Here is a 16,275-nt window from a genome sequence, read left to right as displayed (position 1 = left end):
TGAGGGCCTCAAGTGGTGGTCCGGCGGAGCAATGACATCAGTCGGTGGTCCGGCGGAGGTGAGTGGCCTCAAGTGGCAGTTCGGTGGAAGTCCGGCGGTGGTCGAGGAAGAGCTTCTTCCTTCTCTTTTTCATTCTTCTCTTCTTACTTCAATCCCCCCTCAAGAGAAATGAGGGGTCTATTTATAGATTTATGGAGTGGCATGGCCCATAAATAGGTGAGAGATCAAGAGTAAATTGGTAGTGGTTAGATGGACGGCCGATATTGAATCCCTTGATAGTGGACCTTTCTTAGACAATTCAAGGTCTTAAAGATGTCGGAATTTGACGATCTTGGGCTCGTTGGATTCGTCTCGTCGAGTCGCTCGATTCGACTATAAGAATGTCATGTTTGGAAACCATTTGGTAACCCAAATTGTGGTTCAAACCTTCCAACAGCGCTTCAGGTCCTTGATTTGGACCCATTTGGGTTCGGATTGCGTCGAAATTGGTGTCGTTGGGTTTGTATTTCTGAAATGTTTAGTTCGACTGTAAGTTTGCTTAAATCAGAGTTTTGATGGCCTCAATTTTTATTACGGAAGTTTCCAACTTGATTTTGCATCGATATTCGTGCCCAATCAAGATAATTTTTTGAGGACGTATCAATAATATTAGTTGAACTCTTTAATAATACCACAAAACGTCAACCTAATCATACAACAAAATAAAGAGAAAATGCTTTAAGAAGTGGCCTATATATGTGTTGATATTATTATGTATGAAGATAAGTTTGTTAGGTCTTATAGGTTATGTAGAACTCATATATTATTTAGTGAACTTGGAAAAAAATATTAAATAATATGTGAGAACTCAGTTCCTTTGAAAATCATAAATTTAAGTAACTCTAACACCTCTTGTACTACATCACACACCTTATAGGTAATGATAAATTTGTTTTGTGAGTGCTTCCCAAGATTACTTGAATCATCAGGATTATTTAACCAAAATCAATAACTTGTTTTCACTCAAAGCACTTTTGGTGTGCAAGAAAGTCAACGCATATTTGTTTGGAATAGTTTTATACTTTTCTTATTGTTTTACGAAGCAGCTTCATAATATATAATTTTTAATTAAAAAAAAAGTATACTAAAAAATTGCATCATAAAGCAATAAGAAAATTGTCTCAAATAAAGCCTAAGTCTAAACTATGAAATCCCGGATGAGAGCCAGCACAAATGGACCAATTTTTATGTTCAACCTAGAGTATTCTTAAATTAAGAGTTTTTATTTTATATAAAAAATAATTAAATATAAATACATAAATAGTTTACAGTTTAAAAGAAATCTAAAAATGCAAAATAAATAATATTTAAATGTTATGAATATTTAAAATAAAAATGAAAAGTTAATTTAAGCATTTTGATTGTTGTGTCTTGGAATATTCATGGCGATAGAGAAAAATAATGTTTAACGTCTTAGCTTTGCACGTAGATCAAACACACAATCAGATAAAAGAAAAGGTGTGACACTTATATGAGACATTAGAGTTTTTTTGTGAAAATCCTTAAAAGGTGGAAAAATCGCATGGCTTCTCCCAGTTTGAATGAATCCACTAGTATTTGCAGTCAATTATAAATGAGGTCCTTCCTTGAGGGAAGACCATGGTTTGATGTCGCAATTATACATATATAGAGTACATTACGTGGTGGGAATTGAAAGAATCATTATTGATGAAGGTGGTTAAGTTGTGAAGGTTCGTCGGCGAAAGTGCTGAGGTGGAGCTCTGGGATTCTTCAAGCGTCATAACTCTCATGAATATGTAGCCCATTTCAAGCCTTCTCCAAAAGTCTCTCCCCCCTTCATGTAGGAAGAAGATATCTATTTATAGATTTTGAGAGTGACATGCCCTGTAAATTTGAAGAAGATCAAGAACAAAATTTAGAGTGCTCAATTGGATGACCTATACTGCTTCCCTCAATCATGAAGAATTTGTCAAGCATTTAAATGTTGTAATGATGTTAGAATTAAGAGATTTTGGGCTTGTTGGATTCTTCTCGTTGAGCTACTCGATTTGACTATAAAAATGCCATGATTAGATATAATTTGGTTATTCAATTAATGCTTCAAAGCTTTAAAATCTGCTTTGGTCCTTTGATTTTGGCCTATTCGGGCCCGAATTGGACTAGTTTAGTGCCGTTGGGCTTGTTTTCTTCAATCATTTAGTTTGTTTATAAGTTTGCTCAAATTGGAGTTTGGATGGTCCCAAATTTACTTTGGTAAGTTTTTAACTTGATACACCTCAAGATTCATGCTCAATCAATGACACTTTTGGTGATTTATCAATAACGATTTAACTTCTTCAACTTATTAAAAAAATATGATGCATAAGGATTATTGATACTTATTCAACATATTATTAGTACAAATTTATTTATGATTTATCTCTGATATGTCATAAAAAAATTATCTTGACTCGTCACGAATCTCGAGGTAAAATAAAGCCGGAAATTTCAAAAATTAAATTCGGGATCACCTGAACTCTGATTTCAGCGAACTTATAGTCAAACTGAGCGTCTCATAAATACAAACTAACAACACCAAATTAAAGTCAATCTGAGCCCAAATGAGTCCAAATCAAGCACCCGAAGCGCTATTGGAAAGTTGAAACCACAATTTGAGTTACCAAACGGTTTTCAAATATGACGTGCTTATGGTTGAATCGAGCGACTCGACGAGACGAATCCAACGAGCCCAAGATAGCCAAATTTCGACATCATTAAGATCTTCAAATGTCTGACAAACGATCCATGATCAAAGGATTCAATATCGGTCGTCCATCTGAACTACTCCACATTTGCCCCTGATCTCTCATCTATTTACGAGCCATGGTACTCCAAAAATCTATAAATAGACCCCTCATCTCTTGAGAGGGGACCCAAGCAAGGAGAAAGAAGATAAGTGTAGGAGGGAAGAAACTCCTCGACCACCGCTGGGATTTTGCCCGACTTCCAAGTGACATCGGAATTCTGCCCAACTTCCAAGTGACGCCGGAATTCTGTCCGACTTCCAAGTGACGCCGGAATTCTGCCAGACTTTCCAGTGATGTCAGAATTCTGCCCGACTTCCAAGTGACGTCGAAATTCTGCCCGACTTCCAAGTGATGTCGGAATTCTGTCAAACTTCCAAGTAACGTCGGAGTTCTGCCCGACTTCCAAGCGGCGCCTAAACTCTGCCTGTTCTCCAAGTGATTATGAAGTTTTGCCCGAATATCATCTAACGTCGAAAATCTCCTCATCCGACGACTAACGTCAGACTTCTACCCGACACCGGATCTTCGCTCATCGCCAAATTTTTACATGACGCCAGACTTCTGCCCATTGTCGAACATTTTCCTGACATCTATCTGATGATGGATTTCTGCCCATTATTGAACTTCTACCTGACATAGTCCTTCCGACCTCCGTAGCCCGCCGACTACGGTCCTTCTAACTTATGTCGCCCACCGACTACAATCCTTCTGACCTCCATCGCCCGCCGACTACGGTCCTTCTGACTTACGTCGCCCACCAACTACGATCCTTTTGACTTACGTCGCCCACCGACTACGGTCCTTCTAACTTACGTCGCCCACTGACTATGGTCCTTCTGACTTATGTCGCCCACCGACTACAATCCTTCAGACCTCCATCGCCCGCCGACTACAATCCTTCTGACTTATGTCGCCCACCGACTATGGTCCTTCTAACTTACGTCACCCACAAACTACAGTCCTTCCGACCTCCGTCGCCCGCCGACTACGATCCTTCAGCCGACTACGGTCCTTTCGACTTACGTCTCCCATCGACTACAGTCCTTCAAACCAAACAAACACATCAGTAGTGTTTCTTTGTATTCTCATCATGTATTGTACTCTATAAGATGTACATCAAGCTAAGACATTCATCCAAGGAAGAGCCTCATTTGTAATCAAATGCAATACTAGTGGATTCATGCAAATTGGGCTAGGCCTTGTGGTTTTTTTCCCGTTTTTCAGGAGTTTTCCACGTAAAAATCTTGGTGTCTCTTGTGAATGACGCACCATCTCTTTTTATCTGTGTGTGTGCTGGATCTTCATACAATACTAAGACATTAAACTTTATATTTCTCTATCGCCGCGAATACTCCATGACACAACAATCTCTATTATAAATAATTGGTCAAGTTGAAATGAATGACATGAATTTACTAGCATGTTTCAGTTATTTATTATAGTCATATAATGCTTATATTATATAAAGATATAGAATGATGTGAAGAGTGCAATTAAAATAATTTATGTAGAAAAACTTTTATATTCGTGTTGAGAGATGGAGTACACTCCTATATGATATTATATGGGGATGCAATACACTAACATGCATAATATAAAGAGTGGTATGTATGTAAATTTCTCTAATACTTGATTTAAAAATGAATTATGGGTGGTATGTATATAATATTAAAGTTTTAGGTGTTAAATATGTAAATAGAATTGTATAGAATGATATGTATGTAAATTTCCCTAATATACATTATAGGGTTAGGAGTGGGGGTTTGGGAAGTTCATTCAAGTTCAATCGGCGGTGAACCACCTGTGATGAAATTTAATCGGACGGCTCAGCCACCTAAGATGAAATGGACACGGTGAAGGCCCACCGCCATTCCAACGCGAGCATCCGATTTACAGCTTCTCTTCGATCCTTCGCACTATAGCCTTTCTTCCTGTAATCAAGCAGTCTCTCGACTCATCTCCGTCGATGGCGGGAATTTTAGCTCGTCGGTCGCTCGAAGTTCTCCGCTCTAAACAGGCGGCGGTAAAGATCTAATCTTTCTTTCCACCCATTCACTTCTAATGGTTCCTAGGTTCTATTAACTGCTGTTTCTCTTAAAATTTCTCTGAAATTCATTTGCGCAAGAGAAATACTTCCTTTTATTTTTTCACTGAATGCTATATTGATATCACAGGGATCTTCTTTTAAAGATCCTGGCTGCTACGATTCTTTGTGTGACAACAGGGTTAGGATCCTTTGAGAACCCTAGATTTCACTTAGTCTTTTACATTTATACTGCTTATAGAAATGCGCCTGAGAGATTAAATCGTTGGAAATTAAGTTGAATCAGGTTGAACTGTTGAATATGCTTAAGCAGGTGGAATCTTCCTAAAATGAAGAGTAATTTACTAAATGAGTGTTAGGTTTGTACAAGTAACATCCCGGAGGGTGGTATTTATTTATTTTTTATTTTGTGGATTAATTCAGTTGAGATAATGAGAAGATGGATGTGTGATAAAACTAAAAATGATAGATGGAGGAATGAATCATTGAAGATAAGATGGTGGTTTGGATATGAAATGAAGGGCAAAAATATAATAACAGGATAGATGTAAAATCCACCAATAAGGAAGGAAGATGCAATTAGTATAAGAGGAACATGAAAGGGAAATGAGTAACTAATAATTACTACTAGCTTAAAAAATTTGTGCATGGCTCTTTTGAGAAAATTTGTGGTTCCAAGTAAAATTTTCATAAGGTGGATTGCATTGCAAATCATACATTAATAAGATATTCCACTGATTTTTTGAGAAATTTATGATATGGCTTTATGTCTTCCATTGGTGCTTCGTGCGACTCCTCTCCCGATGACGACTGAGAACTTTCGATTAAAATTAATTGATAAGCACTAAGTGCTTCAGGTATTGTGGCAATGATTTTAATTTTAAAGTAGGAAAATACTACTGTTTGCTTAGAGCGGATAGTGAGGGGAGTGATGAATCCAATTATGATCATGTGGTTCCATTATTCCTGGTTATCTTTAAACCTGATATACTTAGCGAAAGTAGTTGACTCAACTTGATTGAATGATTATTGTCAAGAACTATGGGTTGCATTTTCTAAGGGGACCTTATAGACTTGGGGTGAATACTTGTTTAGGAGAATATTAAGTTGATCTTAGCTAACACAAGTCTTTATTCCCAATTAAATGCACATCGTAATTCACAATCAAAGGTTTGAGCTATTGAATAATCTTCGAGCTTTGGCCATGACTATAAGTTTGTAATTTAATTGTGCAATTTTACGGTGAAATAACCCGACCAGACACCCTAATCATAACTATTATTTACTGGTACTAGAATACTTGATTAGATGACATATGACACATACTTATTAAAGTGAGATCTTGTGAGAGTGATCATGGTGATACACTTGATATAGCATTGGCTCTTTGACTGTGCTCTTTGCAAGTAGTTATAGGGGGCATCTACTATGAGTATTAGGCCTGAGCACAATACCATGAAAATCATGCATGGTTAGTGTCTTAAGACATTGTGGCTATGGTTTTCAAAACCCACGATGCCTAACAAGGCACACAAGAGGTACCTGCACGTGAGATTTGCAACATATGTATTTTTCCCCATCTCACTTAAAAAAGCGTGCATAGGACTTACCCACTCTGTCACAAGCGCTGCCTTTGAATTTCCCTTAATATGCAAATAAAAGCGGGCATTAGTAAGGCTCGTCATTCATTGCAATCGGGATTTTGAGAGTTTTGAGATATTGCATTTTATACCAATGTGAGAGGGCGATGATAACGCAATGAGATGAGGAATTTGCAAAGCGAATGCACATTTATTCCTTTTTTTCTTTTTCCTTTTTTTATACATTCATTTTATTATTACATTTATATTTATTTATAAAAAGAGAGAGACAGTGGAGGTGGTCGATTGTGTTATGAGTGTGGTTGTTGCTTATATCTATATTTATATAGAAAGAGAGAGATATTGGAGTTGTTGCGAGAGGTAAGAGAGGAAGGGAAGGGCAAGGATTGAGGGAGAGGGCCGACGTGTGTTGCATGAGAGAGAGATGGAGCGAGTGATAATGGCTTATTCGGGTTCGATGAGGTCGAGATGGGGTTGCCTCGTGTAAGAGAGAGACAAAGGGATTTAGGAATGAGGGGTGGTTAGGGTCTTGCGTGGTCAAGTGAGGGAAAGAGAGAGAGATGAGATATGACGAGGGGAGAGTGGCATGGTTATGTCAGTAGAGTTATGAATAAAAAAGGAATTTTTTTTAATGTCAGTTTGTGACTCTACATGGTGTTGATACAGTTGATAGGATACACGACATTGATAAAGTTGACACTATATGGATGAGATGAGAGATTGGACTTAATGCAGTGTGGGACCAAATTTACAATAGGATACATTAGATTTTTGGGATTTGGGCGTGAGGATCAGCCTTAAGACCATATCTTTTTGCTTTAGTCATGGATGTTCTCACTAGACATTTGCAAGATGATGTACCTTGGTGTATGCTTTTTGCTGATGATATTCTTCTTGTTGATAAGACTAGAGAGGGAGTTGAAGGTAAACTTGAATTATGGAGGTAAACCTTAGAGTCTAAAGGTTTTCGCTTGAGTAGATCTAAAATGGAATATATGGAGTGTAATTTTAGTAGTAATAGTCCTAGTGAAGGGATTGTGACTTTGGGCGATCAAGTCATTAATAAGAGTACACATTTTAGATATCTTGGATCTATTGTTCAGAGTGATGGTGAAATAGATGGGGATATTATCAGCATAATTCAAGTTGGATGGTTGAAGTGGCGGAATGCATCGGGCTTGTTATGTGATAGAAATGTACCCCTCAAACTTAAGGGAAAATTCTATAAGATGGTAGTGAGGCCTGCAATGCTTTATGGTGCCGAATGTTGGCCATTAAAAGAGAAGCATAATACTAAGTTAAGTGTGGCAGAGATGAGGATGCTTAGGTGGATGAGTGGCTTTACCCTTAGAGATAGGATACGAAATGAGAATATTCGTGAAAAGGTTGGAGTAGCTCCAGTAGAAGATAAGATTAGAGAGAGTCGCCTTAGATGGTTTGGTCACATAAAAAGGCGGCCTTCCGATGACCCGGTTAGGAGAGTAGAGGTATTAGATTTGACTTGTGTTAAGAAAGGTAGGGGTAGACCTAAAAAGACATGGCTAGAAAATATTAGGAATGACATTTCTTTATTAGATTCAAACGAGAATTTGACTTTTAATAGGACACAATGGAGAAAAAGGATTCATGTAGCCGACCCCACGTAGTGGGATAAAGACTTGATGTTGTTGTTGTGGCGTGGGGATTTTTTAAAAATAAAAATAGAAAGTATTCTTTTTAAATTTTTTCTTGCAAAATTTAGGTGATCGTGTACATTGATTTTGCAAAATCAATGTAGCCTCACACACATGTGAAATTTTGGTATTTTCTTTGTACAATGACCTAGCCAATATGTGTTTCAGTTTGTGCCATTTTCAATGTTTCAGACACATTGTCGTTGTTTGTTTTTCAAAATGAGCAACGTTTCAAGACTTTCAATGTATGTGACACATTTCAAGTCGATCTTGCTAGACGATGCATTATTTCCCTTCACTTTTTTTCATTATTGTTGTATTTGATCATGTTTTGTTGTAGAGCAGGTATTAAGGTCAATAATAGCATTAATTAAGTCCTGTAAAAAAGATGTAGGCATTGTAGATTTAGCACCTCATGGAAAACTCAACAAGAATGGATGGAATGGTGATTTATAAAATCGTCCTAAAATAGTTGGTATACGGATGTTGATGATGTTAATAATGCCATGTGTTTTTAAGCTAAATTCTATGACATTGTTGATAGGAATCCGATTTTATAAGTAGCTCCAAAGGTGGCATATCTTCTTCTTCCTCCAAAATTTTCATCTCTCGATCCTCCCTTATTGTCCTTGTCTATGAAGATGTTGTATTGGCTTGAGACTAGGGGTGTTAATATTTGACCGACCCAAAAAACCGACCCGAACCCGACCCAAAAATTTCGGATTCAGGTCAACTCGAACCTGAATCGGGTCGAGTTTGGGTTAGGGATTTTGACCCATTTATAAAATCGGGTCGGGTTTAGGTTGACTCAGAAACTTGATATCAACCCGATTTGACACATTTTAAATTAATTTAGGAGGGTTTTAAAAGATTTTTATGAAACAAGTAAATGTTATTTCCAAAAAATAATAAACAATGTTACACAAGTTAAACTAAGTTTGATTTATTTTAAATTAATTGAAGTAAATCTTACCTTAATTTGATTTAGGTTTAAATAAATCGAATTAAATAATTTTTTTTTTAGTAAAACATACCCTAAGCGGGTCGTGTTCGGGTCAGAAAAACGACCCGTTTGCAAAAACGGGTCGGGTTCGGGTCAGGTCGAACAGTGTTATGTCAGTTTCAGGTTGGACCTGAACCCGACCCGTGACCCGATTTTGACAGCCCTACTTGAGACTCTAACATCCTTTTCATCATCTCTTCTAGATTCAAAAATTGGCCCTCATTTGCTTAAAATTGTTCTTCGAATTCAGATTTCAGATTTTTAACTTCCCCATCAAGCATGTCCTCCAATGTATCAACCTTCTTAGCCGCCATGGGTCCTAAAAAAGGTGCTCAAATTGATAGGAATCCGATCTCCACACAACAAAAACATTAATAAAGAAGAGAAACATAACAAAAATCAGCTAGAAATAATGAGATTATGAGTTAATTGATTTTTATATCAACACAACAAACCAAGATACAAGTTGATCTACTATTTGAGAGGTAGATCGCCTCTCCCAAACCCTAGGGGCTGCTAAGAACAACTCCAAAGAGAACTACAGTAAAAACACAAATCAAATAATGAAAATAAAACAACACAATTAATCCTAAATAAGCAATCCTAATTCTCTCCAAAATCTAAATTCATATCAGCCATCCTTTTCTAAATAAACCTTCCTAATTCACTCCCAAATCCTAATTCAAATCAACATTATTTTCCTAAACAAACCTACCTAATTCCCTTACAAAATTGAATTCAAATTACCTCTTTTTTCTCTAAATAAGCTTTCTTAATTCCCTCCCAATTTTGATTTTCTATGGTGAGTAATTAAATGTAGAATTAATCCCCTTTGTGCCCCCTTCTCTCTTTGGCCGCCTCCCACAGTAGTGAGGCCACAGGGCCCTTTTTCCTGCAAGCTTGATCGACCCCCCTTGCTGGGGCTGGGTTGAACAACTAGTCCATCACTTGCTTTCTTTGAAATGGTGATTTTTTTGACGATATTACTTATTTAACAACTTTGTTTGACATTGCTTGTTTTTACTATTTTGACTCGGCAATGAATATGCTTTTCAATCAATGCGTTGACTAATCATATGACATGAGATGCCTGTACACCATATATCTTTTATTACTTACCTTGATTGGTTCATTGAGGATCTTGAATTTTGTAATCACTTGGAGCGCATCGAGTAGATGCTTGCTCAAGATATGCATTTTGGCATGTACCATTCTTTTTGGTCTTGGTAAAATAGTCATTTGTAGTCTGAAACCCATGTAAGAAAAATTGATGATTGATGTTAGATTGATAACCAGTTATAAACTTAACCTAAAATATTTGAAGTGAATCCAAATTTGATGTTTGTTAGAGATAGGGATTCCCTTGAAGCCTCATGCCATGACCTAATTAAATAATGGCCAGGAGGAAAGGGTTTAAGATGCGACTTGTTATTAATGTCATGATCTTGGTGAGAAATAGCCTGGTGTTGGATATGACATCATTTGGAAGTGACACCCCACACTGAATTATGGTAAAATATGAGGTAGGGTCGACTAGGTCTAATGTGTAAACCATAAATAAGAATGCTTCATATTTGTGGACACATCATTAAAAGCATTAAATGTTACATGTTTTCCTGAAACTCAAAGAAAAATGAAAAAAAAAAAAAGATGACATTAAGGCTAAAGATTGCTCTATATCGAGAGGATAAAAAGTAGGAATGGATAGGGTTGAATAAACAGGACTTTAAAGTATAAAATTGTTGAGGTGGATAAAATTTTTATTATGTGAACATATTCATGAAATATAATATAGATTAATTTAAAATTTGTAGGTAGTTCTTAAGAAGATGCATAGAAATAAATTTTTAGGTTTTGGTGTTATCTTTATTGAGATTTAGATTGATATATTGCTTAACAAATATTTTTAATGCAATATTTAAGATTAAGATGATGTTGTTTGATTGGAGAAATATTTTGGCATCAATATTCTATAACAAAGGAGATCTTTAGGATCATGATGAGGAGAATCAATTTTATGAGTCATACACTTAAGTAATTGAAGATGTTAATGGAACATTGACTTAACGAATTTTTCATTAATATTTGAGAATCAGTTTGCTTTTTTGTCATATCGATCAATTACGGAGGTAATTTTTATCCTAATGCAATTAATGAATAAATATAATAAACAAAAAAAATCTTTTATATGATTTTCATTTATCTTAACTCTTGGGAAATCATAAGACTGAATACCATCATTTTTTATCTGATGTGCATTGAGTTGAAAAGGTGTGCATCAAAGGTTTGCTAAAGTATTAAATATATGTATGATGGAGCATTGATTACCATTAGAAATGGTTTTGGATTGCTTTATAGTTTCCAAATATAAGGATTATATTTAGGATCAACATTAAATCTATATCTTTTAATATCAGTTATGGAATTGCTTCGAAATAGTATTCAAAGTGGTTACTTGATGTGTATTATTTGCAGATGGCATGGTTCTACTAGCTTGAACCTCTATGAAATAAGTAAAGAGTTTAAATTGTAAAGAAATTTTTTTAAAGATATATTAGTAAAATGAAGATCCAATATGTGTAATTTTAGTGCCAATGAAGTTTATAATGATCAAACAATATTGTCAAATGAAACCTAATTGTGATATGTTCAAATATCTTAAATCTATTATAAGAAATGTAAAGAAAAAACTAGGCTATAAATTCTAGAGTTAAAGTTGTGCAGTTAAATTGAAAAAAATCTTTAGTAATATCATATTTCACATAGACATGAATGAATATATTTTAGAAAATTGCAATTAGATAGGCTATGTTGTATAGATATGGATATTGTCAATCAAGTTAAGCATGGTTATGGAGATTCTTACAAAAGATATTTAAAGCCACGTATCTTAGTGTGTGTTATTTGTAGATGCCATGATTCTATTAGTTGACCTCTACAGTAAATTCATATATTTCTTCATTTGTTATGAAGATGCTTATAAAAGATGATCAAATTGAGGCATCTTGATGTCTGCTAAGGATGTCTGCTATTAGCACATGATAGTTCTTTTAGCTAAGAACTTAGTCAAATTAGGTGGAAAAGTTAGAACAATAAATAAAAGTTTAGGAGATAATGTCTTAGCATTAGTAGAATGAAGATCGATTATTTTATGTGTAAGTTTACTGGTAATGGAATTTATAATGAGTAACAAATATTGTTGGAAGATGAATTGATACTTAAATGTAAGATTTTTAAGTACATGGGATCTATTAGATTAAGAATAGATGAAGATATAAATTCATAAATTATGGGTTGTTAAATTGTAGAATTTCTCCAAGAATGCTATGTGATAACAAAATCTTTCAACTTAGAATTTAGTTCAAGCACTACTGTGTGTTTAGTGAATTTCTAGGAGTCTTAAAATGTAAATTTATAAAATTAAAATTAGATTAGTTATTCTGTATGAATATGGGTCTTGGTGATGAAAGCCATCGATAAAGAAGTTTAATATAATAAAATTGAGAATGTTAAGATGGATATGTGGTAAATTAGGAAAGATAAATTGAGAAATGGTTAAAATAGAAAAATGGTTAGTAGTGACAACCATTAAAGATTTGGCACAGAAAATAGATTTAGGTGTTTGAGCCTTTGAGGCGTGTGCAATCGTATGTTAAAGATACCATCATATGGGTAAATAAAATTGATGTGCTAGGATTTTGAAGAAGTAAGGTATGACTACGTTAACTTGATTTGTATTATGGAAAATTTTTTATGCAAAATATAACCCCTCAGGTAAAACTCATGGCATGATTATTCAACAATTTTAAGCTGGCTGTCGACTACCTAAGTCCTAACGCAACCCTTCATTTTTCTCATCCAGGACTTAGGACTTGACAACGATAGTGTTAAATAAATGAAGAATAAGGATTGATAAAGTTATTTTCAAGTAATTGAATAGGGCTAATGAGTATAATGATTCTATCTGGTCTTTGCCACTTTTGAACTTGAAATAAAATTAACGGCAAATCACCAGAATTCTGGTATTCTTGCATTATTTTAAAACCATTGTGATATGCCAATATTCTTTGAAAATAAGGACAGGTTGAGGGGCAATCATAATCAATGCTTCTTTGTCCTTATTTAAAAAAGAATTTTAAATCATTTTGAACCTTAAACCAGTTTTGTTAAATCCCCTTAAAACTCACTTTGGAAGTGATGCTGAATACTCAGAAGTGCTTCGCTTCACCTAAGTGTTATTTAAAACATAAATCAAAAGCGTCTGTGAAGTTTTAGATTTACTTTTAAGCAAAAGCTTCAAGTGTTCGAACCCTTTTGTTAGAAAAAATAGTTTTAAATAGTTTTTTATGCTAGGTTTCCATGCTGTTAGATTTCTTTTTGTTAGTTTTTTTTGTAGTTCTGTTCATTTTGTTGAAATTTAACTTTGATATAACCAGTGGTGCTTCTTTTTTTTTTTCTCTTATTCTAGTCCCTTTTTTAGGCTGAATTTTAAGTTCTTCTCTATTAAGTTTCATATTTCTTAATTATTGTGAAGTTTTATTAGTATTTTCATACAAAATTGGAATGCTAATAATGAAACATGGATTACTTCTTACACATTGATACTAAGTTTTAGTATGCAGGAATTATGCTATTTAATTAGCTTATTGAATTTTAGAATGGCTTTTTATTCTCTTAAAGAACCGCCTCTCACATTGTGTTAATAAGCAGAAGAAAGTACTTCTAAATTCGCTGTGGACAGATATTTTTTTTTCTCCTAGAATTTGCGTTTCTTTTTGATAGGCCTTCTTGGGACCCTTCATGAGAACATTATTACGACTTTGGTAATTTGAGAAATGGATCATCTTAGTAGTTTGATTTGTTTTACCTTGAGGCCGTTTACATGATTTTCTATTAGCTAGGCTGGTGCTTGGTCCTTTACTACTGAAAAGAATATGAAGAAGTAGTTGTGATGATTTGTACATTTTGATTGTGGTAGTGATGCATTCTGCCAATCTGTAAGCATTTTAAGTAAAGCATGCAAAGAAAGAAAACTGGAGTATTGTATTGCATTTGGTTGTTGCTTTTCTTATTAGCGTATCATATAAAGTTTCAAGTTTTCACTCAATTAGGTAGGAGAGTGCAGAAGTGCTCCGCTGCTCTTAGATGTGATATGATGTGTTCTATCTCGTGCTCTCATTAAAGTAATTTTGTCTATAACTTTTTATGTATTTGCTTAGCTATTATTCTTATGATATGATTAGAAAGAACGACGTAGGGATTCTTGTTGTTAGTTAATGTGTCACATTTGCTATATATTTTGAAATATGTTTAATGATAGATGGTTCTTTTATTGTAGGTTCGAGCTGGAACAAATGCATCAGCCATATATGCACGAGGGCATGGTTTTACTTCACATTCTAGACATACAAGATTAATGATTAAAGGCAAAGTTTCTAAGCTAGCCCACTAAGTGGAAATTTATTTTCTTTTTATTATATCGTATTGTGAACACATCTCATTAATGGGAAAGAGAAATTATAAATAAAAATATGGTATGAAAAAGGAGCACGAAATTGAAGTGAATGAGAAACAAAATATTCAAATGGTTCTAGAAAAAAGCTCAAAAGGTCTAGTTGGATACCGGAATGTGAATCTCATCCATATTTTTGTTTATTCTAATGATCTTCCTTTTTTACATCATTGATTAAAAGATAAGCTAACTTGATAGTTTCAAATCAAAGGAATTTTATGTGACACCCTTGGGTCTGAAAGGCGGTACACCCCGGCAACATGAGACGCGATGAAGGAATAGAAAGATTTGTTTTGTATTCACAAAGAGAAGCATGCATACACCGGAGATATAACATGATATATATATATATATATATATATACATAGTAAACAAATGTAGTGAAATAAAAATGAATTCATTAATAGAATTTCAAATAACCAATATATCCAAATGACCGTAGTTCTGATACAAGTCAACATGAATATAAATAGAAAAAAAAGCAAGAAAGAAACTACCCAACCCTCAGAATCATAAACATAATAAACTACTATAAAATAATAAATACCAAACATAGTATGCTGCTGGTAACCTTGCTGCTGAGGTGGTGGTCCACCAAATATGCTTGCAGGATCTATCGAAAAAGACAACATGTGAGTTCGATAAATTAAACTTAGAAAGTAACTCTATCTATCAAAGTGTAAACTGTAAAGGAGTGGGACATGCAGTATGAACAAACAAAAGAGAGTAGTTATTTATAATCAATATATCAAAAATTGCTATGAGATATGCTATATTTTCTACAAAATATTCTAATGTGCATGTATATATGTGAATTAACTATTGATGCTAAATTAATATAATGTTTATAAATGCACTACATTAGGTATTCTTGTACCTTACAATGATCTTTAAGCCATATCTTGTTTTCAATTCATATCCACTTATATTTTCATGCATATATAGTTATTGTCGGTTTATCATATACCTATCACTGGGAAGGTAAATACCAACCCAAGGAAATCCAATGATTTCCTGTAAAGTCGTCACTCTAGTTAAATTGGGAAAGTTTTATAGGAGTATGATGTGATAAAGTGGATGTCATAGATATTTAAAAAGGTACATTATACAAAACTGCAATTAGATTGATGATGTTAAATACATTAGTATAGTTTTAATACCACTCTGCTATCTATCATGGGACTATCTTGATTCCTTTTTAAAGACTCGAGGGATCAAAATTATCCTTTAATGTAGTTGAGGACTATTTTGATCATTCATAAAGAGTCATGGGGCTATTTTGATTATTTTCTCTATTATAAATGAACAATTAGAATAATATATATTATAAAAAGAATTATTAAAAATATATTTGGGCGATATGAACATTTATAACAAAGGTTCGGAAATGCGCCCACTAGATGAGTGATAAATAGCGTAAAGAGGATTATGAAGTAGAAGGGGCAGACCTTAGGTTTCGTGGTTAGAAAAAGGTCAACATAATTTGTCAAGAATTGATTTAGCATGTCTTGCAACTCTCAATTGGAGTGAATGAAAATAGAAGATTCATCAAGTTGACTCCAAATAGTTGTGACACATATTAAATATGAAGTCAAATCTAAGCAAGGATTGAAAGTTCCATTTTGTTGATTATGCTAATAGCAAGGTTGTGAAAAC

The 16,275-nt window shown here is 34.4% G+C and overlaps 1 protein-coding gene across 1 annotated transcript in view; it reads left to right on the top strand.

The window, feature by feature from the left end:
• Window positions 1–4,613: 4,613 nt before the first annotated feature.
• Window positions 4,614–16,275, top strand: part of LOC110112768 (NADH-ubiquinone oxidoreductase subunit 8) — an 18,102-nt gene continuing 6,440 nt past the window's right edge. Inside the window, exons 1-2 of the mRNA XM_020845088.2 lie at window positions 4,614–4,809; window positions 14,446–14,533. Coding sequence (XP_020700747.1) covers window positions 4,753–4,809; window positions 14,446–14,533 — 145 coding nt within the window. The 5' untranslated portion in view covers window positions 4,614–4,752. The remainder of the gene's footprint in view (window positions 4,810–14,445; window positions 14,534–16,275) is intronic.

Source organism: Dendrobium catenatum, unplaced genomic scaffold (assembly GCF_001605985.2).
Source record: "Dendrobium catenatum unplaced genomic scaffold, ASM160598v2 fragScaff_scaffold_860, whole genome shotgun sequence".
NCBI lineage: Eukaryota > Viridiplantae > Streptophyta > Magnoliopsida > Asparagales > Orchidaceae > Dendrobium > Dendrobium catenatum.
Note: the sequence above shows the minus strand (reverse complement) of the source record. Positions and strands in the feature narration are given on the sequence as shown.